Source organism: Anolis sagrei, chromosome 2 (assembly GCF_037176765.1).
Source record: "Anolis sagrei isolate rAnoSag1 chromosome 2, rAnoSag1.mat, whole genome shotgun sequence".
Lineage (NCBI taxonomy): Eukaryota > Metazoa > Chordata > Lepidosauria > Squamata > Dactyloidae > Anolis > Anolis sagrei.
Window position 1 is genome coordinate 23,527,037 of NC_090022.1, and position 25,840 is coordinate 23,552,876.

General features: G+C 41.5%; 2 protein-coding genes across 2 annotated transcripts; both read right to left on the reverse strand.

Moving 5' to 3' along the window:
• Positions 1 to 1,262: 1,262 nt before the first annotated feature.
• On the reverse strand, positions 1,263 to 4,990 carry LOC132765138 (cholinesterase-like). The gene is made up of 2 exons (XM_067463357.1): positions 3,500 to 4,990; positions 1,263 to 2,289 (listed from the first exon to the last, which is right to left on the reverse strand). The coding sequence occupies exons 1-2, from the start codon at positions 4,984 to 4,986 to the stop codon at positions 2,028 to 2,030; spliced, it is 1,749 nt and encodes a 582-aa protein (XP_067319458.1). The 5' UTR covers positions 4,987 to 4,990; the 3' UTR covers positions 1,263 to 2,027.
• A 10,969-nt stretch (positions 4,991 to 15,959) lies between these two features.
• LOC132766730 (cholinesterase-like) lies at positions 15,960 to 25,620 on the reverse strand. The gene is made up of 4 exons (XM_060761040.2): positions 25,539 to 25,620; positions 22,744 to 24,232; positions 18,958 to 19,112; positions 15,960 to 16,407 (listed from the first exon to the last, which is right to left on the reverse strand). The coding sequence occupies exons 2-4, from the start codon at positions 24,222 to 24,224 to the stop codon at positions 16,388 to 16,390; spliced, it is 1,656 nt and encodes a 551-aa protein (XP_060617023.2). The 5' UTR covers positions 24,225 to 24,232; positions 25,539 to 25,620; the 3' UTR covers positions 15,960 to 16,387.
• Between the last annotated feature and the right edge of the window lie 220 nt (positions 25,621 to 25,840).

The window sequence follows — 25,840 nt, forward strand, 5'->3', positions numbered from 1 at the left end:
GACGGGCGAGGCCTGCTCCCAGGGCTGTTCCTCTACAGAGAATGGCTGAAGAAATGCAGAGACCTGTAGTGGATCCTCCTCCTTCATCTACTTCTGTCAGCAGAACTGCTGACATGAAATGACATGTTATTTCATCTGCTAAGCTTTCTAGAGCTGTGCACCTGTTCCTGTTTCCCCGTATTAAAATGTTAGTAGCCACCACGCTGTTATTTCTGTTCTCACTGATTTACTGCTCTTCTGTTATTATGTTAAAGACTTTTTTATCATTACACGTGATTTCTGCTCCACTAAAATTGCAGTTTCAGAATCTGGCATGTTTAGCTCCAAAGATTGAATGAGACTCAGGACAGGTTGAAGGCAAAAGAACAGATGCTTTATTCACTTTAGCCAAAGTGGACGCCAACAGAGTTTACACTCTCAAAAACTGACATGCCACAATGAAAACATGTAGAAGCATTTATAGGAGTTTGAAAGCAGTTCACAACAAAGGACATTCACAATTCCCAGTTCTGAATGGCTCAGGTTAGGGACATGCTGATTGGTTGAGACGCTCCATCTGCTGCATCTCAGCCAGCCAATCATCAGTCACTGTTTGGTTGCTGAGTTTGGCGGGAAATTTAATAAACTATCATTTCTCACTGTGAAATTCTGTAGCTGTTTCTTGGTCTGCCTCTTGTGGGTGATTAGGGAAAAGGAATGGGGATAGGCTTTGGGTTAATGTGTGCTAATGGCTTCATTCCTGTTTGCCCGAGTAAGACAACGGATCTTGACTGGCTAAACAATGGGTCGCAAATGGAGTTGGCATGTTTTGAATGGGTTCTCAGGAAAAGGGTCTGGCAGGTCAGTGGGCAACTTCTGATCTGAGTCTATTGTTAGATACACAGAACTAATCTGCAGAAAACTGTTATGGAGAAAATAACCTTTTGAAGCAATGTGTAGGTTAAAGTTTCTGTTCCTTAAAATATTAATAATCACTAATTTTTAACTTAGGTACTCTCTGATCTACTGTTGTAATGTAATAAAGTTTAGAACTGTTGTTAAGCACAAAAGCTTTGTGTTGTCACTCACACTATGTTGGGTTTTAGTCTGAGCTTATGAAGAATTCTTCATGGACCTGAACCTACATTCATCTATATGTTGAAACATTTATTCAAAAAAATATTGTTCATTTTGTTAGTTTTGGCCCAGATCTCTAATCTGCTAAAATTATTTTTATTCTGATTCTGTCCTCTGATATATTAATTATTAACTACCTTTCCCCCCCCCCCCCCAAAATTTGGCGTCATCTGCAAATTTAACAAGGATTCCTTTTATTCTGTCATCCAGTCATTCTGTCATCCAGGATGAATATGTCGGAGCCATTGGGGAGCACTATGTCGGTTCAGCCAGTCAATCGATTCCCAATCTACCTCACAGTAGCATTGTATAATCAGATCTCTGATTATAATTTGTTTATAGAAAGAGTGAAACTAAGGTTTGGGCTAACAACACAACAAAGTCAAAAAGCCTCCAGAGGAATAAAACGCAAGGCAGGTGAAACATATTCACAACTGGGCTGTCGATTAGTTGGATTGAAGGAAATAAAGTGAATACTTTTGAGGAGTTGAAACAGCTTGTGAATCTGGAACAATTTTTACAGATAGGTACCACCCCAAATGAGATGATACATAAAAGATAAAAGAATTCAAGCCGTAGCAGGAGCTGCCACCCTGTTAGATGAACTTGAAGGGGAATTTGAAGGAGGACATTGTTCAGTTCCTTACAAGAAGCTCTTAGAGTTTTTCATTATTGTGGGGGTTCTGAGCAAACACACATTTTGATGTTTCAAATATTAGTCTTGTTTCTGTGTATCTCCTGCTGATGTGAATTATCCAATGCAATTTTCTGAATCAGCACCCCTAATAACCAAACCTAAAGTTGACCAAAAACTGATTCATAACTCTTATGGTACTAATGTTGGAGAGTGATCTCTGGTCGAAGTGATCCCTGGTCAAAGAAGGTTGGGATCCACTGTCACAAACCAATATTCATTTCCTCCCTTGGAAAGCCCCCCTGCCAGTGGAAGGGAGCCCGGCACCAGCAAACAGGGCTGTAACATCAGCATAATGGCCCGCAGAAATATCCATGGCCTCACTTTTATTTGTAGCACGTGTTTTAAAAAGACCACAGTGTCGAGCAGGTGATACTGGCATAACCTGAGCTGGCTCAGTGCTAAGATGGAAGAAGTTCTGTTGTGTAGCATTATAAGGCAGCCACTCCACTTCTTTCTTCTCTGAACCTGTGGGATTCCTATTGAGGAGAAAACCATATGTTTATAACCAGCAGTCTGTAATGTTGCATGTATACTCTGGAAGAAATGGTAGAAGAGATTACGGAGTTTGGAGGTACTTTTAGGTTTGAACAAGGAACATGAATAGAATTCCTTAGGGTGTAGAAAAGGGGGTCAAGCTATTTTTTCCCTCTCATAACCCAATGCAGTCTGGTTGCCTGCTATGAGAACAGAGTGCTAGAAAAGACTAGGCTTGGGCATGATCCAGCAAAGTCATATATCATTTTATTTTTGATTATTTACATTGTTTGACTTGTTATGTGTTTCATTATTAATTATATTTTTGTTTTGTTGGAAGCTGTTCTGTGTCCCTTTGGGATATGGGGTGAGATGTAAATAAAACTTCATTCATTCATTCAAAGTCTTTTTTATGTTTTCCATAATTTGTCAGGAAATGTCCGGTTTACACTTCAGCCATCTCACTTTTTCATATATTTTAAAAAGTTCCAGTTTCTTCCATTGTTTCCTTTTTTTCTCAGCTTATTTCAAGTGTTGCAAATTAAGTTCAAGCTGCAAAAGGATTTTGTGCTATATTACCTCCACAGTGGAGAAAATCCCACCCTTCCCAGTAGGCACTGGCAAACGCAAACTGCTGCAGCCTCTCCTGGTTGTGTGGTTATTAGCACACGTGTCTCCTCCAACGAAACATTGGAGAGCATATAATGAAGATATTCAGCTGCAGATTTGAAACCCAGCATCCTACTCACATCCTAGTATTATTCCCATTCCAAACTTCACTCAGTCTGTATCAGCTTCACCTATTTGAAAGCCTTTAGTCCCACATCATCTGTGTCTTTTCTTCAACCCTCTTGTCTTTTACTCTTTTTCTTCCCAGCTAGTTTTCATTTCCACCCCAACCACCATGTCCTTTCAGCCTCTCCCCTCCTAACTGTTCTCTTCACCTTTATGAGGAACCAGCTCTCCTCTCTATTCTCTTCACCTTTGTTTGGAACCAGGACTGTTTTTCCTGCTCTCAGGGTTGCCACATCTTAAATCTTCATATCCAGTTGCCTCAATTGCATATAGCGCAACCTATTTGTTCAATATGCAAGAGATTGAATCAATGCCCAAATGATGAGCTAGCCCAGTTCCAGTCACCAAAGTGAATCAGTTGGATTGAACTGATTTCTTGAATAAAGCAGAGAAGAATGAGAAAGAAAAATGCCTTACCCAGTTCTGGCGAACTCTGCCCAATATCGCATTATCCTACGGCTGAGCACGGCCTCCGCTTCTGTGTGTGTTTTATTGGCCTTCAATGCTGCTTTAAAGCTTCCAAACACATAAATGAGTTCCGCTCCATGAGTTGCCTTTGTCCACTCAGGCCAGACAATGCCAGAGGTGTGATGTGTGAAAAGGTAAACATACACAGGACTCCCAGCTTTTCTCACCTGGGCAGCAAATTCGGCTGCAGGACATACAGAGAAATAATCACTTGAAGATTGCACCAAGGCTGAACGGTACTTTGCTGGGCCATGACTCTCTCTACTGTACTTCAAGGCCACAGCCTGAATATCTTCTTCAGTTGCATTTCGCACTGTAATTCTCAATGTTTTTAGAAATTGTTCCTGAGTGATTAGGCTGTGATTGTTTCCAGGAAAAATATAAGCCACCAAGGAAGCCGCTTCGTCTGAGGTGACACCAGTGAGAATAGGTTTGATCTGCACATACGGAGAGTCTAAAAGTCTCTGTGGATCATCAGTCAAAAATTCCCCATCTGTTGTTGGTACAAAGATGAAATCCAAAATAAAATCATTTTTCAACAGAGATGCTTCATGCTGAGGAAATTCCATTGCATCTTTTTTCTGAAGGCAACTCACAATTTCATTTTCATTGCCTTCTCCACATCCCAGCAGCTGACTAAGTTCAAGGGATTTATTCTTTGCCTTCTCGGGATTTATCCAAGCCCAGATGGCATTGGGTGTTCCACTCTGAAGCACAGCTTGCGCAAAAAGGGGCTCACTTTTGGGTGAAAGGAGATGGAAGCCAACAGAGGCTCCTCCAGCACTATGACCAAAAATTGTCACTCGCTTTGGATCTCCACCAAAGGCAGCTGCATTCTCCTTGATCCAGGTCAGGGCCAGATGTTGATCCCACAGACCCATGTTTCCTGGTATGGCTGGTGGCAAGGAAAGGAAACCCAAAGACCCAATGCGGTAATTCATGGAGGTCACAATGACATTCTCAGTCACAGCTAAAGTTGCTCCATTGTACAAGTCCAGGGAACTTGTACCTGCATCAAATCCCCCTCCATGTATCCAGACAAGAATGGGAATTGGTACAGAGGACTGTGTATGAGGCACCCAGATGTTGAGAAAGAGACAATCTTCTGACATTGGCCTATTGGGATTCCCCATTTTTAGCTCAGGTGTTTCAGTTAGAAGTAATTGAGGACAGGCATTGCCAAAGTCAGTGGCCTCAAAGATTTGACTCCATGGTTGATGTGGAAGAGGCTTCTTGAATCGCAGTTTCCCCAAGGGGGGCTCAGCATAGGGAATGCCAAGATAAGCTCTCACCGAGCCAGAGCCAACTGTGAGAGTTTTGCCCTTGACAGGGCCACTGCTGGTGTTCACCACAAGGTCATCTTTAGAGACAGCAATGGAGGCCAATGAAAACAGGATGAAGAGGGAGCATGATATGGAAGAGGCAAGACAAAGCATTGCAGCCACTGGGAGGAGAAAGTTCCAAGTGAGATCACAATAAATACAAATAAGTCCTGTTCTAGTCTCATCCCACGAATGTCTATGTTCACATCACCATCTCTGGTATATTCATATCCTGTTGACAATAATTCCTATTGGTGGCACAGTGCTCGATCTCTAGAAAGCTAAGGATTATTCAAATCCTTGAGCCCTTTTCCATTCTAACTCAATGGATGGCCATGTTTACATGTTCAACTCCAGTACATTGATACCCTATTTACAATAAGCACTGCTCAATGGCCCTGCTCAATGGCTCACTGCTTGAGCTCTAGAAGAGTGACTCAAATCCTTGAGCTATGGTCCTATATTCCAGTTGTAATCAATTTTACCTGTAAATATCATTGCAAAGAATTTTTGTTTTGTGGGATTGAAGGTACAGAGTGGTATCCAAGGCCCACAGAAAAACCAAGTAGGGATAAGCTCTTGTCTACTTTAGGTTATAATCATATTATGTACAAGGGCTAGCCTTTGGGATCACAGAATTTTCATCAATTATATTTCACAGATGCTGATAGGGGTAATGAGGTTGTCCACTTTCTTCTGACTAATGGTGACTGGGGATTTCCAAGTAGCAATTCATTCTGAACAATTCTATTCCTGAACAATGACAGTCACAGAGCTGTCCAGGGTTCTGAAACCTATCCTCAAAATACTAAAGATCTAGCATCTTGGATAGCTCCATCAAAGAAGTTTGTTTATAGTACTTTCTGGTAATCCCTCTACATTTGCAGTTTTGACTTATGCAAATTTGATTATTCATGGGTTTGATTTAAAACCTTCTCTCTAGCAATATGGACACACCCTCATATATATCTATGGACGGACACACACATAAACGCACAGTCTGTCCTCCATATTTGTGGTTTTAATTCTCATAGATGTGATTATTTGCAGATTTGATTGACTTGGGACCTCATCAACTGAAGGTTGTCCTCCTTTTCTATGCACTTAAAAGACAGAATCTTATGAATTAGCATCAAATTATCATGGCTCATTTGACATGCTTCACATCTTTGCAGCATGTAGAAATGGGTGGATTTTAAAAACAGGTGGGAATCAACCCTACTCATCTCCCTGTACATAGAAATACTTAGAAACTGGAATTTCCCTTGGGATGGGAAGTAGAGTTCCCTTGGGATAGGAAGTAGAGATATTAGGGCTGTGCTATTGATGAAAAATGTTTCAAAACCCATTATAAAATTAGGGGGATCTGGAATTTTGTTTATAAAGTGTTTCTAATGTATAATTAGTGGAAATTTTGTTACATAATGAGTAATGAAATTTCATTACTTTTCTGTTATAGTAATTCTGCAAGTGGGGAAAATTCAGGGGCTCCTTTCTCCCCTGAGGTGAAACTTGTTACAATGGTAGATGGGGTCACACTCTCCCTGAGACACAGGTCCGCAGCTTGGGGATCTTCCTGGATTCAGCGCTGATGCTTGATGCTCAGGTGTCGATGGTGGCCAGGAGAGCCTTTGCACAACTAAAACTCCATTGGCTGCCATTCATTTTCCGGTCCCAATTCAAGGTGCAGGTTATCACCTATAAAACCCTGAATGGTTTGGGACCCTCCTACCTTCGTGACCGCATTTCGGTTTATACACCTGCATGATCCCTTTGATCATCGGGATAGACCCCAGTGTAACTTGTGGGGATGAGGAAGATGGCCTTCTCTGTGGTGACCCCTAGACTTTGAAATTCGCTACCCGGTGAGATTAGGCAAACACCCACTTTGGCAGCCCTCAGGAAGAGGCTAAAAACTTGACTGTTTCAGTGTGCCTTCAAGGATTGAGCAAAAAGTCCCTTACCTTGACCAAATCAGTACATAATGTCTTTTGATGCACTTTACCTCCCCCTTCAGTAAATTGAATCCCATTGTTTGTCCCATTCGAACTTCCCATCAGATACATTACCCTACTCATCCATCTCACTCAGGGTTTTAAAATCCTACCTGTTTATTTGGCCCTGCCCACTTGGCTCAATATCTTGTTATTTATGTTATACTCTGTGTTTATTTTGTATTATCCTTTTGATTTATTTTATTGTATTTATATTTGATGTATTATTTTATGATTTTTTTTGTTGTATTCTTTTGCTCTGTTGTAATTTGTTGGGCTTGGTGTCATGTTAGCCACCCCGAGTCCCCCTTGGGGAAATGGAGGCGGGATATTAATAAAAAAATATTAATATTATTATTATTATTATTATTATTATATAACGCTCTTTGTGAGTGGTGGCTGTGGCTGATTGTTAGTAAAGATGTTAAACAAAGTCGGTGAAAGGACGCTGCCTTGGGATAAACCATTCTTTTGCCTCCTTCATCTACTTTTCCTGCCTTGAAACTCCACATTGTAGCTGCGATTTTCCAGGGGGTCTGGACAGTTTTTGTAAAATCATAGTCCTGGGTAATATGGTAGACTTTCTGCAGCATTTTCCTATGTTGCAACATGTCAAATGCTGCCGTAAGATCAACAAAAATTGTTCTGGTAATGCAACCTTTCTCATATCCTTCCTCGATGTACTTAGTCAGATTAAGAATGTGGGCTGTACAGTTTTTCCCTGGTCTGAAACTTGTTTGTTGTGCAATAAGCTGAGGTTATATAACAGGTTCTAATCAATTTAATAGCACTCCCTAATATACTTTATATAGATGACATAGGAACGAGATAGGCTGATAGTTCCTGGCATTTTATATATGGGACTACATTTTACTGTGCCACTATATATAAGGGGACTTGAGTATCCACAGATTCTGGTAACCATTTTTGAAAAAACCCAGTTGATACCAAAGCCCACTGTACTGATAGCCACCAAGAGCCCCTCATTAAGTAGTGTTAAGCAAAAGTTGCTCAGAGCTGTAAAACATTCTGCTACATCTCCCTATTCAGATCTCTTTTCACTATCTCCTTCCTTCCTTCCTTCCCTCTTAACAAGGGCAAGAGGGCTTTCATACCCAGAAGCAGGCCTGTAGCGAGGGGGTGGTTTTAGGGGTTCAACCCCCCCCCCGAAATGTTTCAATTTTTTTTTAAAAACCTGGTTTACTCATGAATTTTAACTGGTTAACCAAATCCCCATGCTAAGTCTATGACATGCAAAAAATTAAGAGTCCCTCCAGATCTGTAAGCACTATCTCAAGCAAATATTGACAATTTAGTCACACTGTCGTTACTTGCAGCAATAGCCGATGAAGTGAAGCAACCAAGTTGGGTGTGTGTGTTGAATGCTCTCATTAAGGAGGCCAGACTTGGTGGAGGTGGTTGACAGGGGCGGAGCTGCAGGCTATTGAAGGCTGCTCTGCCCCCTGCTGTGCTCTTTGCTTCAGCGTGAGTTAGGAGGCAGGTTTCAACCCCCGCCCCCGAAATTTTCAACCCTCCCCGAAATTTTCAACCCCCCCCCCCCTTGAAGTTTTCACACACACCCCCCCCAGCCGAAATTGTCAACCCTCCCCGAAATTTTTTTCTGGCTACGGCCCTGCCCAGAAGTGCAGAGCAGTGAGTCTGGGCCTGTTAGTAGAGAATAACCCTGCAAACACTGAGTATTAAGCTGTGGCTTCTGCTGTGGCTTAATGCATAATAGGTATTATTATGCATTAAGCTGTGGCTTAATGCATAATAGGTATCCCACCTAAATGCAAATCAAGAATTAATGGAAGTAAATCAGGATTTACCTGCTTGCACTCACCAAGGGCCTGCGATTAATTGTTTTGCTCAATAGAGTCTGTGGTCCATTTCTGCTCTTCGGAATATCTTTTCCTTCATGTCATATTTCACATAAATATTTCTCATAGCCGGTAAATGTCTTGCCATATCCTTCATTGCAGATAGATCTTGCCTCAGATCATTTTTGAGGAAGTAAATACATTTTTATTAAGCTTTACAGTAACAGCAGAATGGTCCCTTGCAAAAACAACTGGGATTTGCAATTTAGTGAGGAAGTGGAGCTTTCTGTCAGGCAAAACTCCATACATGTAAAAAAATGTACAAATCCCAGAATTCCATGGGATACAATAACAATAATTAAAGAGGATCAAAGATCTATAATTACCTGGATAAAAAGAGGCTTCATTTTTAGTGAAGTCTAAGTCAACAGAAATTCAGGGGCAGGGAAGGTAGGAAGGCATGATTTACCAGTAATACCTGGGTTTCCTATTTTAACATTAATGTTCAGTCCCAAAACTTCTGTCCCTTCTGCAAAAATTGTTCAAATAAAATTTCTGAATTATATGTACTTGTTTGGTAAACTTTTGTCATTCTCATATCACAATCCAAAACAGGAAAATAAATATAAAACTGACTGATGGATTTCCCCAGAGCAATCAAAATAACTCCGATAGAGATGGGCCTATGCTGCTAAAAAGGGCAGTGATCACCTGAAATGTATTTATTTATTATTATTTTACCCCACCCTTCTCAACCCCCCGAGGGGGGGACGGGACTCAGGGCGCAATGTGTCCATAGTGTGGGAGAAGACTACAAAAAGCAGGCATATTACAAGGCCATGCCAGGTCAAAGCACACCACAACAATTATAATGATGCTCTAATTTGTAAGTTTACTTTAAAAAAGAAAGAAAGACCAGATGCTAATCTGCCATGCCATTGCTCTGGCCAACCATGGATAAAAAGCCTCTGATTTTGCCTTCAACTCATCTGTGTCTTGTTCAACCCTTTGGGAGTTTGACACACCGGGCTCTGAGCCTACAATTCTTGCAATAGCTAAAATCACACGACCTCATACAAGGCTATGGTGGACCTCCACACTCCACAAGTTGCCACCAAGTCTAGTGGCAGAAAGTTGCACCTGAACAAAGGAATTCAAATTACAAGAAATGTGATTTGACTAAACATTAGAAAGGACTTCTGGTCTTGTCAGTAAAAGCTTTCCAACAGCGCGGGTGGTGGTGAATTATGCTTTGTGGGAGGTTTTTATACCCGAGATTGGTTCCAACCTTTTAGGGTTGCTATAGTGATAAGTCTACTGCAATAACGGAGAGTCAGACTAGATGATCATTGAAGTATTTTTTTTTTTTTTTGCCTTACATGTTGAAAACCACCCTGTGGGGTGATAGGGCAGTATACAAAAAAATTTATTATTAATTGTTATTATTTCTTCCAGTTCTGGGGTTGGATGACAGTGGTCTCACATTCATCAATGTTGCTATCAGTCACTATTGCCGATCACTTCCCCCCCTCCCCCCTCCCTCCAAGAATAACCTTACTTGTGGCATCTGAATCCATTCCTCAGAGAGCTAGGTATTGCCAGGAACCAACTGGAAGCTAGTAACCATTCAATTCACCTTTGGCAGGAGTAACACCCAGAATACCCCTATTTGGTATGTAGTGTGGGAGGGGCATATGGTATTCCCAGGAAATAAATATGACCACTTTTGGTGCTGACAAATGTCATGTGTGTAGCCCACATGGCAAAGGCAGATCCAAAGTGCTCCTCCAATCACGCATGGCATGCTGCTTCCTGGGGAAAAGAGTGCAACCATGCACACTGATAAATGCCACGATGGGTAACAGATGACAGCAAAACCTATTATATAAAATCTGAAAAAGAACAGCATTGCCAACACTTCCTTTTTGTGGCATTACTGATTTCTGGAAGAAACCTTCAAGCAAAGTAATAACATGTAGTAATATTACATGTAATATAAATATATATTATAATATATTTACAAGTAATATAAATATATAATTATAATATATTGCATTACATTATAATATTATAAATATTATATGTATATACAATATATTATATTATATTATTAGAATAGCACAGGAGACAAGGTGGAACTGTCCCCTGGCCCCCTCTCGCTTCACTCTGGCCCAGAGTGACAGCTGGTGCTGGGGAGAGGGATCTCCAGCTGATGGCATATCCCGAAGACAAAGTGGAACTGTCCCCCGGCCTCCCCTCTCTTCACTCTGGCCTAGAGCGACAGTTGGTGCTGGGGATGGGGGGTGGGGGGTGCTGGTATCAATTGTGCATGCCTGAGTGTTTTGGGTTTTTTTTGTCATGTCAGGAGCAACCGCTCCTGTTGTGAGAGGATTGGCTGTCTGCAAGGATGTTGCCCAGGGGACGCCTGGATGATTTCTGATGCTTTATCATCCTTGTGGGAGGCTTCTCTCATGTCCCCACATGAGGAGCTGGAGCTAATAGAGGGAACTCATCCGCCTCTCCCCGGATTCGAACCTGCGACCTGTCGGTCTTCAGTCCTGCCGGCACAGTGCTTTAACCCACTGCGCCACCGGGGGCTCCTGAGTGGTGATCTGAACAGTGTTCTGCCAAAGTCTTTGTGTGCATCTACAATGTAGAATTAATGCAGCTTAGCATCACTTTAACTATCATGGATCAATGCTGTAGAATTCTGGGAGTTGCAGTTTGGTGAGGCACCAGCACCCTTGAGCAGAGGACGTTCAAGACCTTGTAAAACTGCAGCCTTTGAAACATAATTGGAAAAGAAGCAGAAAAAAACACCTATGTAAGTAAGAAAGTATTAACCTTAGAAAAAAGAAAACAAGTAAGAAGTCCTCGGCTCTGGAACGCCCTTCCCATGGAGGTAAGATCAGCCTCCTCGCTGATGGTATTCCGAAGAAGACTAAAAACTTGGATGTTCAAGCAGGCATTTGGCTAATTCAGTGCAATGAATGTGTTGATTACGGATTGGTAATATGGATGATGCAATTGGACCACGATTTTAGTTAGGAGATGTATTGGATTGTGATTTCGTGTAATATTGTGTATTATGTTTTTTATGGTTTTAATTGTATACTGTGCACTGTATATTTTGTTGTAAACCATGTTGAGTCGCCAATTAGGCTGAGAAACGGCGGTATACAAGGACAGTAAATAAATAAATAAATAAATAAGTCTCTTCTGGAAAGCAGTCCCATATTATGGGAGCAATAATTATGAAGTTTCTCTTCTTTGTCTTTGCCAAATGAGTTAGTGATATTATTGGGACAAAAAGAATGCTTTCTTTTTCCAGTAAGAAAGGCATACCTTGCCTTGAAGAGTTGGCAGCGATATTTGGCCACAATCAATAATTTGCTTAATGGAGACGCCCAACATCATGTATACTCAGAGTGCTTGGGGAACAAGAAACATATGAACGAGGACTCAGGTCACAGAAGGCAATGTCCCACAGTCTTTGCTTAATAGATTTCAGTGCCATGTCACAACCCAGATGCCATAAAAAAGGAAGAAAGGTCAATAGAAGAGACTTTTTTTAGAGTTAAACTTGAACCAGTTGCTAATGTAATCATCCTGGGCTAGATGGTGTTAACAAAGGCATACAAATATTACATCACTCCTTTTGCAGTGTAATTGTGTCTTTTGGTTACTATTGGAGGAGGATGGCCTATCTGAATAATGAAGAAATATCACATGGTTCAGGTGTTGGCATCTGGTGATGCATTTAGCTATGAGTCCTCTAAAAAGCACCTAAACATAGTTTTCTTAGTTATTCCTAAAACTAGAAAATGAATAGGTAATTTTTAAGGGGGAAATCCTAATCTAACTAACTAGGGTTTAAGTTAGAGAACTACAAGCCTAAGTTGTTTTTGTTTGTGAAAAGCATTTTCCCAAATTGTGGTCAGCTGTGAGGACTCCTCTGTGGCTTCCAAAGAGCCAACAAGGAATGCTGTATGCCATTGGCCTTTGATCTGATTGAGCATACCTTCCCTTATGTTATAACAATAGTAATAACTTTATTCTTATGTTCGTATTTCTTATATGTTCGCAGGGAATAAGTGTCATTCTGAGAGCAAAGTAGCCATTAGAATTATCCTATTCCGTGCAAGAGGTGTTTGTGTATGTAGCAGAAGGGGTTTTTCTTTCTTGCAGAAGATAAACAAAACTGAGGTTCAGAGCTTTGAGTTCAGTACTTGAGCAATTTCTAATTGCTCAACCAGTTACCCAAGCTTTTACTACACAAGATCTGAGATCAATGTGGGCATGTTGCCACAAAAGCACAATGAGGACATTGCTCCACTCAGTTAGAAATCTGCCCTGCCGTGAAGGTTTCCTACATTTCCAGCATTGCAGTAACTTAAATGTGGAACTGAGCATTTAGAAATAGAGTTTGGGCATCCAAAGAAGAGGAGCAGGCAAAGTTGCCAAAAGGAATGCAAAACTATCTAACATGTTTTAGGTGTGAATGAGTATGGGTTCTAGGTGCAACATTGCCAAGAAATTTGGAGACTGAAGGAAAGTTTCATGCAGGGAAGGAAAATTCTTCTAGGGAGGCCAATGCCCTCTTTGATCTCCACCCCTAAGAACACTGAGACTCTAGCACCAAACGCTGCATTAACTCTTTCACAAGGCCTCACACAGTGTTACAAAATGTCTGCTGCAAGAACTTCTACAAATGTTTACAAAACAGTCACACTGTCACAATTTTCCAGACCACATGTTTTTAGAACCAAATCTTTCTCAATCTCATGCTGCTCATTGTCTGGGCAATAATATGAAAATGATTGGAACCACACACAGGTTGACTATCCCTTATCTGATATTTGGGACATAATGGAATTTTCTGATTTTGAAATAGCTGTGTTTGCACATACATTCAAAATGAGATATTTTGCAGATGGGATCTATGTCTGAACATGAAATTCATTTATATCATATACACCTTGTACAGATAGTCTGAAGGTAATTTTATACTATATATTAAATACTTTTGTGCATAAAATGAAATTTGTGTACATTGAATCATCAGAGAGCAAAGGTGCCACTATGTTAGCAAGCCGTGTGGATAATTTTTGAGTATTTTAGATTTTGGAATTCCAGATAAGGGATGCTCAACCTGGACTGACTTTGAACATGGTGAATGAAACACCATCAGTGATTCCTTTTGCTAGACAGTGACAGCTGTATCCTGGGCTGTGTCATACCAAGGTTAATCTCAGTGATAGAAACCTGGGGCATCTTGCTTTGTTTATTGAATGGCTAGATTTTTTTCCTGCATGAAGCATGAGTGGGAAAAAAAACAATGCCTTACCCACTTCTGGCAAACTCTGGCCAATAGTTCATGATCCTCAGTGCACCCTTAGCCTCTATATACATTTCATTGACAACCAACTCAATGCTGCCAAATACATATGGTAGTTCAACACCATGAGGAGCCCCAAGCCACTCAGGGAAGACTGAACCAGAGGTGTGGTGAGATAAGGTATAAGCATACACAAGACTCCCAGCTTCTCAGACCATTACCGCAAACTCAGCTATTGGGCAACCAGACATTTGTGTCTGGTTGCTGATGACACGATAAATAAAAATAAATAAGCTATTGGGCACAAAAACCCATATTCGCTAATCACGTGAGAAATTGCCAACTTGTACTGTGCAGCTCCCAGATTGTCTTCGCTATACTTCAGAGCCACAGTCTTCACATCTTCAGTACTTGCCTTGAAAATTGTCAATCATTGCAACTTCCAGAAGCTGATCCCAAGAAATCAAGTGATCCTTGACATCATGGTAGTAATACAGCACAAAAGCAGGTGCTTCATCGGAAGTGCCGCCTAAGAGAATCGGATTGACTTGGATGCATTCTCACTGAAGGAGTTTTTCTGAATCCTTGAGCAAAAAGTCCCCATCTTTTTTTTCTTTCTTTTTTATTAGATTATATGAGTAGAGTATAACATTTCACATTCACATAACAGAAAAAAATGGAAAAAGACAAAAACATTCCCACCATTCTGATGTTACCTATATTATTGGCCTTTCCATTTCTATATTTGTCTATCTAGTACTTATATATATCTGCTTTTTTCACCGTCCCTCTCCACCCCGCCCTGCCTTTCCAGGAACAGTTTTACCTCTCTTTTAAATATTATTTTATTATTTCGATCGTGGAGATCGTTTGATTCAGTTCCTTGTTTTTTTCTTTTCCCTTTAATTCTGGCTAAGAAAATAATGTGCATTCTGCTAATCAGAAGGAACTGGTTTTTCTGAACGAAGCAGAGGGGAATGTCTTACCCAGTTCTGGCAAACTCTGCCCAATATTGCATCACCTTCAGTTGAGCACCTCGGTGTGTTTTTTATCGGCCTCCAATGCTGCCTTAAAGCTTCCAAACAGATACATGAGTTCAGCTCCATGGGTTGCCTTTGCCCACTCAGGCCAGACAGTGCCAGAGATGTGATGCATGAAAAAGTAAACACGCATGGGACTCTCCGCTTTTCTGATTTGGACAGCAAATTCAGTTGCTGAGTTGTCACCCAAAATCTTCCCCAGCAATCATCTGTCCTCTTTTAACCACTTTTTAGTTATTATAGAATATCATTTTTCATTTTATAAAAAGGAAAATCAGAACAGAGTATCAGTAGTCAATAAGTTGCTAGTTACTCAGCTTTAGAAAAAAAACTAAACTGCTACTCGCCAAGATAATGCAGAATGAAGACCTAATAAATAACCTATTTTTTATTTATTTGGTGTTTAGCTATGGTTTGGCTATGGTTCAAAGAAATTAGTCAGTCAGACATTTGGAAAGTTCTTTGTGGTCATTCCTAACAAGTGGCTAGTTGCAAGTATTTAGGTGTTCCTGATTATTATTATTTTGTCGTGTCAGATTTGACTTGAGAAACTGCAAGTCGCTTCTGGTGTGAGAGAATTGGCCGTCTGCAAGGACGTTGCCCAGGGGACGCCCGGATGATTTGATGTTTTTATCATCCTTGTGGGAGGCTTCTCTCATGTCCCCGCATGAGGAGCTGGAGCTGATAGAGGGAGCTCATCCGCCTCTCCCCGGATTCAAACCTGCGACCTGTCGATCTTCAGTCCTACCAGCACAGGGGTTTAACCCACTGCGCCACCGGGGGCTCCGGTGTTCCTGATGTCTTTTCACAACAGTCTCTGCTAGTGAGGACTGGTCACTCCTATCATCATTCTGTCACCCCAACCTCTTAAAGATGTAGCTTTTAAACCCAAACAGGCAACAGTCAGGCATTTCTTGGTCTCAAGAGAAATGATTTATTTGGAGAAGTAACAAGCAAAGAAAAAAAGGAGGGAAATGGACATAGGGCCTCGTGAGTGCCAAGCAAGCTGGAACAATCAATGATGCAGCTACAGTTACCTTTATAGGTAAAATAATGCAAATATGCCCTTTGAAACATTTCTCAGTTAATTTGTAGCATAATTGGTCAAAAGTGCAAAAGGTGAGATTACGTCATGCATATCATTAACATCTTAAACTTTCTTGGTGTCCTTTGTTCTTTTAATTAGGGGACACTTTCTGCATTTGCTCATTCTCTTATTTCCATGGCCAAAACTGACTCATCTTAGCAGGGAGGAGACAGGAGACTGTTCCTGGCTGTTCCTGGAGAATTTGAGTTCCCAATGGGGAGGGCTATTACCCAGTCTCAATCTTCATTTGATTTCTCTGCAAAAGAAAGGGGGGGGGGGAAGCAATGGAGAATAATGAGAACTTCTTCAAGTATGGTTAACTAACTAAGAAGACAATCAATCAAAGAGGAAAATAAGTGTATCTCTAAACAATATGTCCCCAAAGAATTGTAGGAAGACTCCCATCTTGCCAAGCATGTTGGGATTGTTTTGGTATCACCTTCCTTCAGTACCAATGATATACACATTGCAGATATATAATTCCTCCGCAGGGAAGAGGGACTTAGCTCAAATCGTTGGTGTAGTTTGTATAAATTTGTTATGCAGCCTTGTACTTTATCCCATGCACTAATCCCATGGTTACAGCTCTGTACTTTTCCCATTCCCTGGCCCTATTGTTTATAGCCTGGCTATGTTTACATTAGCTATTGCCACTGACAGATGTACACTATTTTATTCTGAGTTTTATCTTGTTGTTACATGTTTATATGTTTTATTCAATTGTATTCTATATTGTGTTTTATGTTATGTCTTGTTTTAGGCACTTTGTGTAAGCTGCCCCAAGTCCCTTTGGGGAGATGGTGGCGGGATATAAGAATAAAGTTATTATTCTTATATTACTTTCTAGGTTATCTAAGGAAAAACAAAAAATTGTGCTGAAATTCCAAGAGCTAAGCCATGATATTCAATTGGCTATTCCTATATGTAGACAATACATTGTATCCTTCTTACAGGCAAGAGAGGTTAACATGGGAGCAGAACCTACAAAGAGCATTGCGAGCTGGATGGACTGCTTATACTGTAATTGCCTGAGTAACCTAGAGGGATTCACAGCTCACAGCCTTTTACAAGCCTATAAACAAGCCTATTAGTTTCTATTAACTACTGGTTTTTATTATTATTATTATTATTATGTTTATTTTTATCCCACTTTTTTCTCTCCACAAGGAGACTCAAAGCAGCTTACATTAAATACATTTCAATAAAATTTAAAATTTACAAATACACAAACATTAAAACAGAATTAAATATCATTGGTGTTTTTAAAAAATCAGTTAAAATCCATGAAAACGTATTCAAAACTAAAAAACGACAGCACCCTCTTAACTGATCTTTAAAACCTTCTTTAAAAGCCTGCCTGAACAAAAATGTTTTAGCCTGCCACCAGAAGGGCAACAGGGAGAGGGCCATTCTGGCTTCCCTGGGAAGAAGCGAATTCGAGGGTCAAGGGGCAACCACCAAGAAGGAAGGCCCGCGCTCTCGTTCCCACAAACCAAGCTTGAGAGGAAGGTGGGACCGAGAGAAGGTCCTCTCCTGAAGGGGATCTCAGGACCTGGGCAGGTTTGTACAAGGGGATGTGGTCAGCCAAATACAAGAAAAGATTGGACCTGAAACGTCTAAGGTGTTAAAGGTCATAACCAGCACTTTGAATTGTGCCCGGAAATAGACTGGCAGCCAGTGGAGCTGCTGAAACAAGGGGGTTGTCCGCTCCCTGCAGCCAGTCCCAGTGACTAACCTGCCTGCAGCTCTTTGGACCACCTGAAGTTTCCAAGCACTCTTCAGAGACAGCCCCACGTAGAGCGTGTTACAGTAATCCAGATGGAATATAACTAAGGCACATACCACAGTGGCCAAATCTGGGCTCTCAAAGAATGGATACAGATGGCACTCAAGTTTTAATTGTGCGAAGGCCCTCCTGGCCACTGCAGATACCTGGCCCTCCAGTTCAGTGCTGAGTCCAGGAGGACCCCAAAACTGCAGACCTGTGTCTTCAGGAGGAGTGTGATCCCATCCAGCACAGGCTGGATCCGTATTCCCAGATCTGCCTTCCGATTGATAAGGAACACCTCTGTCTTGTCTGGATTAAGTTTCAATTCGTTTGCCCTCATCCAGTCCATTACTGATGACAGGCATTAGGTGGAAAGGAGTAAGAGAGTTGGGTGTCATCTGCATATAGGTGGCACCGAACTCCAAAACTCCTGATGAACTTTCCCAGCAGTTTCATGTCTATGTTAAACAGCTTGTGGGAGAAAATTGACTCCACAGGACAATGGCTGGGGGTTTGAACAGGAACCCACCCCTCCCCCCCCCCCCCAGCACCACTTTCTGGGTATGGCCCTCCAGCAAGACAGTGCCTTCCAGTTCCATCCGAGTGAGATGACACAGAAGGATACCATGACCAATGGTAGAGAAGGCTGCAGAGAGAGCCAGGAAAACCACAAAGACACATCCCACCCCTGTCTAGCTCTCTGTGTAGGTTATAAACCAAGGTGACCAAAGCTGTCTCTGTTTCATAGCCCGGCCTGAAACCAGATTGAAAGGGATCTAGATTAATCCATTTCATCTGGAAGTTAAAGTGGTGTCAAACTCCATTCTTTCTACAATGTAGATTCATCTCAAATCAGTGGCATAATGGTGACAGTTGATACAATTCAGGAATCCCCTCTCCTATTCATGAACATGAGACAGACCATCACATATGACAATTAGATTAAAAAGATAGCTAATCCAATGCAAACAACTTATTAGAAACAGCAATGGCATGGCCCACAGAGGTATGCAATATAAGGCGAAAAACTGTACTCACTTGGATTTGCAGTATGTGTTCTAAAAAGATTGCAGTGTCGAGTAGGTGATACCGGCATAAACGGTGCTGGCTGAGTGCTAAGATTGAAGAAGTTCTGCACTGTAGGATTATAAAGTGGCCACTCCACTTTTTTCTTGACTGATCCTGTGGGTTTGCTATGGGGGAAATAATAATACATTTATCACCAGCAGGCTGTAGTGTGGCACGTAAACTCTGGAAGAGATTTCAAAGTTTGGATGTTTTGGGGGGTTTGAACAAGTAACAACAGGGAGTGCACAACTGAAATGAATAAAATTCTTCAGATGCAAAAACAAATCAAGCTAAGTTTTTTCTTCCTCTAGATGGTTGTCCGCTGTGGCAACAGAGTACAAGAAAAGATTGGCCTTTGGCATGATCCAGCAGACTCTTTTTTATATTCTCACTAATGACATACCCTACAGCCGTCCCATTTTCATAAAGACCGTCTTGATTATTCTTCAGTCATCTCACTTTTTCGATGCTTTTTAAAAGTCCCAGTTTCTCTCTCTTCCTCCTATCTATCTCCACTTGTTTTCAGTCTACTTCAATCATTTCAAATTGAATTAAATCTGAATAGTTAGTGCTAAATTACCTCCAAAAGAGGCAATATCCTGCTTTTCCTGGTAAGCTTGGTAAGCTCTCCTAGTTTGTCTGTTGACACCTTGACCACATTCTGATATTGTTTGACCACACATGTCCTGGTTTGCATATGTGAAACATATGCAGCTGAGTTGAAACCCACCATCCTACTCCCATCCTATCATTATTCCCACTCCAAACTTCCTTCATCCAGTACCAGCTGCACCTTTTAGAAAATCTTTATTCCCACACTATCTGTGTCCTTTCTTTGACCCTCTTAGGTTTCACTCTTTTTTTTTCCTGGCAAGACTTTCATTCCCATCCCAACCACGAAGCCCTTTCAACCTCTTCTAGTCTAACCGTTCTTTTCACCTTTATCAGAAACCAGGAGTAATTTTCCTGCTCTCCAGGTTGCCATATCTTATGTTTTCAAATCAAGTCAACTCATTTGCATATAATGCAACCTATTTTCTTAATTGCACGTCAGAACATGAGTCACAAGAAGATCTGAACAATGCAACAACAGTTGTTAGGTCAGTCTTATATTCACAAAAGTGAATTAGTTGAGTCAGAGTGATGGAAGAGACCAGAAGGGTTACCCAATCCAATTCCCATCTGTCACACAGCGACACAAAATCAGACCAATCCTGACAGATGGCCATCCACCCTCTGCTTAAGAAGATTTCACCACACTCCCAGGAAGCATATTCCACTGTCCAACAGGTCTTACCATCAGGTCGTTCTTCCTAAGATTAAGGTGGAACCTCTTTTCCTGCAATTTGAATCCACTGTTCAGTGTCCAATTCAAATTTTTCCTCTCCTCAATGTGACATCCTTTTAAATATTTAAAGATGGATATCATGTCCTCTCTGAGACATCTTTTCTCCAAGCTAAACCTGCACAGTTCCCTAAGCACAATAGTGGGCCACAAGACATAAAATAAGGTCCACAGCTCTAGATTATTAAATATGGCTTTCTGTGGATGACCAGATGGCAACTACTGGATGGCATATGTTCTGTATCAGAAACTAGAGCTGATGTGGTCTCTTCAGTGCAATTTTCTGAATCAGCACCCCAAATAACCAAATCGAATCTAAAGTTGACCGAAAACTGATTCATAGTACCTTTTGGTACTAATGTTGGAGAATGGTTCCTGGTCAAAGTGGCCCCTGGTCAAAAAAAGGTTGGGAACCACAGCATAAGCATTTCATGTGATGATATGCTGATCTGGATCTAGAAATGCTCTGATAACAACATTAGCCTTTGTCTGGATATGAAAAGGACTTCTTTGCAGATTCCTGCATGAAGCAATTACCCACTATTATTATTCTAAATATTGTCATCGATCATCTTGGTTTTTACTGTTTTTGTTGTTTTTGTTGTTTTTGTTTTTGTTGTTGTTGTTGTTGTTGTTATTTGAAACACAACAAGATGAGTCCACAGCAGACACTCTGCTGGCTGTTGAGCTGGATCACATGTCGGACACTTCCCAAGTGTCTAGGACTGTGTGATGTATCAGCGAGTAATGCGTGCAGATCCCAGTAAGGTGGCCTTCTGCAGCTGGCAGATGGTAATTTTGTCAGCGCCGATTGTGTTTAAGTGCAGGCCAAGGTCCTTAGGCACTGCACCCAGTGTGCCAACCACCACTGGGACCACCTTGACTGGCTTGTGCCAGAGTCTTTGCAGTTCCATCTTTAAATCCTCATATCATGTCAGCTTTTCCAGTTGTTTGTCTCAGTCCTGCTGTCACCTGGTATTGCGACATCAATGATCCATACTTTGTTTTTTAACATTATTATGAGGTCAGGAGTATTATGCTCCATTATTGTTATTTATTCATTTCTATCCCACTTTTTCCCATGGGTGGGATTCAAAGTGGCATACGAAAGTTCAAAAACTATGCATCAGGTATTACTGATTGGTGTTTTAAATAATCAGTATTTTAGATTATGTCTAAGAATCCAGGAGTCAATGAGATTTCAACCCGAGAACTGCTTGTAATCTACTTTACTTGGTTCTGATCTGATCAAAATACACAAAGTATAACATTGTTTTCTGCTTCCCTTTGCACAACAGTTAACAAAAGATGAATGCTCTCGCTGCCCAAATTTATTCTATCCATGACTTTCCCGAGCCAAAATCTTGTAATATAATGTAAACTACTGAAGAGCCCTTCAGATGTTCTTGGTCTCCACTTCCGAGCAATTCAAACCAATAGTGAGGAATGGGAATGGGAATTGAATTTCAATATAATCTAGTGAATTGCATAGTTTTCATTCCCACAATTAAATTTAGATGATAGCCTACAACAGATGGAATCCACATAATTCCTTTCCCACCCTCAACATGAGGGTGGGCCCCTTCCACACAGTCCTATATCTCAGAATATCAAGGCAGAAAATCCCACATTATCAGAGTGTGGACTCAAATAACCCAATTCAAATCAGATATTGTGGGATTTTCTGCCTTGATACTCAGGGATTTAAGGCTGTGTGGAAGGATCCTGGGAAAGCACTTTGCTCCCTTACAGTGATACATGGCAAATTGGGTGAGTAGGTTCTAAATAGGCTTCACTATGCGAAATAGGAATAGATACACATTGGTGTGCACCACAGGAAATAGGGGACAGTGGCTCAATTCTCCACCAGTTTACCTAATGCAATGTTTGGGTGGGTTGCATACTGGGACCATGGTGTTTTGGCCATTGTTTGAGGAGGAGTTGGTCTATGATGGCCAATGCCTCGTTCTATTACACAACAAATTGAAGTGTAAGTTCTCATTCAAGTTCATGTACAAGTTCGTGTTTATGTTCATGCCCTCAAATTAACTGGAAGATCACACAGAGATCGATTGGTAACATAATAAACGTTGCCCATAGTTAACCCACAATGTTGTGTTGTCTCGTGATTTCACTGGTGGGAGAGCAAAGCCATTAAATTAAATACAAACAAGAGTATCCCTCATTTGGATTGACTATCCCAAGAAGTCTTTGATTACATTCTTTTCAGATTTTGGAATACCTGTATTTGCAAATATATAAATAATGTGACAAAATTCATTCCTACTTCCTATACTACTGGCTTCCCTGGGAAGGAGGGAGTTCCAGAATCGAGGGTCAGCCACCGAGTAGAATAGAATTGATCAAGTTTCTGGAAAAAGACAAAGGAGAGTGAGGAAAAAATGCCTTACCCAGTTCTGGCAAACTCTGCCCAGTATCGCATTATCCTACGGCTGAGCACTGCCTCTGTTTCTGTGTGTGTTTTGTTAGCATCCAATGCTGCCTTAAAGCTTCCAAACAGATAAATGAGTTCAGCTCCATGAGGCGCCCCGGCCCACTCAGGCCAGACAGTGCCAGGGGTATGATGTGTAAAAATGTAAACATACACATGACTCCCAGTTTTTCTCATCTGGGCAGCAAATTTGGCTGCAGGACATACAAAGAAATAATCACTCAAAAATTGAACCAAGGCTGAACGGTACTTTGCTGGGCCATGACTCTCCTCACTGTACTTCTGGGCCACTGCTTGAATATCTTCTTCAGTTGCATTTTGCACTATAATTCTTAATACTTTCATAAATTGTTCCTGAGTGATTTTGCTGTGATTGCTTAAAAGAGAAAGAAAATCGACCAAGGAAGCTGCTTCATCTGAGGTGACACCAGTAAGAACTGGTTTGATCTGCACATGCTGAGAATTCAAAAGACTCTGAGGATCATCAGTCAAAAATTCCCCATCTACTGTCGGTGCAAAGACAGGATCCAGAATAAACTTGTTTTTCAGAAACAGAGCTGTTTCGTGCTGAGGAAATTCCATTGCATTTTTGTCCCGAAGACAGCTCACAATTTCATTTTCATTGCCTTTTCCACATCCCATCAGCTGACTAAGTTCAAGGGATTTATTCTTGGCATTCTCAGGACTCAACCAAGAAAAAGGAACTCCACTCTGAAGCACAGCTTTGGCAAAAAGGGGCTCACTTTTGGGTGAAAGGAGATGGAAGCCAACAGAGACTCCTCCAGCACTATGACCAAAAATTGTCACCCGATTTGGATCTCCACCAAAGGCAGCTGCATTTTCCTTGATCCAGGTCAGGGCCAAGTGTTGATCCCACAGACCCATGTTTCCTGGGATGGCTGGTGGCAAGGAAAAGAAACCCAAAGACCCAATGCGGTAATTCATGGAGGCCACAATGACATTCTCAGTCACAGCTAAAGAAGCTCCATTGTACAAGTCCAAGGAACTTGTACCTGCAACAAAGCCCCCTCCATGTATCCAGACAAGGATGGGAATAGTTACAGAGGGCTGCGTTCGGGGCACCCAGATGTTGAGAAAGAGACAATCTTCTGAAAGGGGCCTATTGGGATTCCACAATTTTGCCTCAAATGCATGAGATAAAACAGACTGAGAACATGCATTTCCAAAGTTGGTGGCCTTGAAGATTTGCCTCCATGGTTGATGTGGAAGAGGTTTCTGGAATCGCAGTTTCCCCAAGGGAGGCTTTGCATAGGGGATGCCAAGATAAGCTCTCACAGTGCCAGAGCCAACGGTAAGACTTCTGCCCTTGATCGGACCACTGCTGGTGTCCACCACAAGGTCATCTTTGGAGGCAGCATTGGAGGCCAGTGAAAACAGGATGAAGAGGGAGCATGATATGGAAGAGGCAAGACCAAGCATTGTAGCAACTAGAAGAAGAAAGATCTAAGTGAAATAACAAGAAATACAAAGGAAGCCCTCTTCCATTCTCACTCAGTGGGTAGCCATGTTCAGATTGTCAACTCCAGTATATTGATATCATTTTTACAATAAACACTGCCAAAGGTATGCAATATAAAATATTGGTGCTGATACACTCATACAAATACACATACAATATAATATAAAACAAAGTGCTTTGTATTAAATATTAAAATACACCATTTAAAATAACACAATTTAAAACCATCCTAGCCATCTGAATCAAATCCAATTGGCCCTGTCATCTTTCCCATTGTCGCTTTATTGCCCTGTCCCAAAAGCTTGGTCCCACAGCCAAGTTTTTACCATCCTTCTAAAGGACAGGAGGGAAGGGGCCGACCTGATCTCACCAGCAAGGGAGTTCCATAGCCGGGGAGCAATCACCGAGAAGGCCCTGTTTCTCGTCCCCATCAATTGCGCCTGTGACAATGGCGGGACAGAAAGCAGGGCCTCCCCAGAGGATCTTAATCTCCGCGATGGTACATAGAGGGAGATGCGTTTGGACAGGTAATTTGGGCTGGGGCCGTTTAGGGCTTTATAGGCCAAAGCCAGCACTTTGAATTGTGCCCGGTAGCAAACTGGCAGCCAGTGGAGCTGGCGTAACATGGGAGTTGTATGATCCCTGTATGCCGCCCCAGTTATTAACCTGGCTGCCTCTCGTTGGACTATTTGAAGCTTCCGAGCAGTCTTCAAAGGCAACCCCACATAGAGTGCATTGCAGTAGTCTATTCTAGATGTAACAAGAGTGTGGACCACTGTGACCAAGTCTGACTTCCCAAGGTATGGGCGCAGCTGGCGCACAAGTTTTAATTGTGCGAACGCTCCCCTGGCCACCGCTGCAACCTGGGATTCCAGACTTAGTGATGAATCCAGGAGAACTCCCAAGCTGTGAACCTGTGCCTTCAAGGGGAGTGTGACCCCGTCCAGCACAGGTTGCCACCCTATACCCTGTTTGGCCTTGCGACTGACCAGGAGCCTCTTCTATTTCCTCTTCAGCTTTACTTGCTCTCAAACGTTTACTGTAATATGTATTATGATGTTTTATTGATCGTATGTAATATTATGGTTGGAAACCGGTCTGAGTTCCTCAAGAGAGGTGAGAAGGCCGGTATACAAAACTTTTAAATAAATAAATAAGTAAATAAATTACCCTCATAGGAATGTTGCTGTTTTTATAGACAAAGCAGCATTCTCCTAGTACAGATTTCTCTCACCCCATACCTTTCCCTATTATTGATAGCATTTATCACTCACCTTTTCTTTGTTTTACTCTGATCAGCTGCTATCGCGGCCTCTTCTATTTCCTCTTCAACTTTACTTGCACTCAGACTTTTTCTCAGCTCCCTGACTCTCAGTCCAGTCAAGACCAGAATGAACTGTTGTCTCTTACTGGAAAGACTGGGGAAGGAGGGGAGGGTGATTAGTAGCTGCCTTTTAGGAAAAACTTGCTAACCTGGTTGTACTTGTTGGGGATGAGTGGAGGAAGAAGAAATCCAAAAAGTTACATTGGGACTATTCTATGGGGAAATTGAAGGGAAGCATGGAAGGGAAGAAAG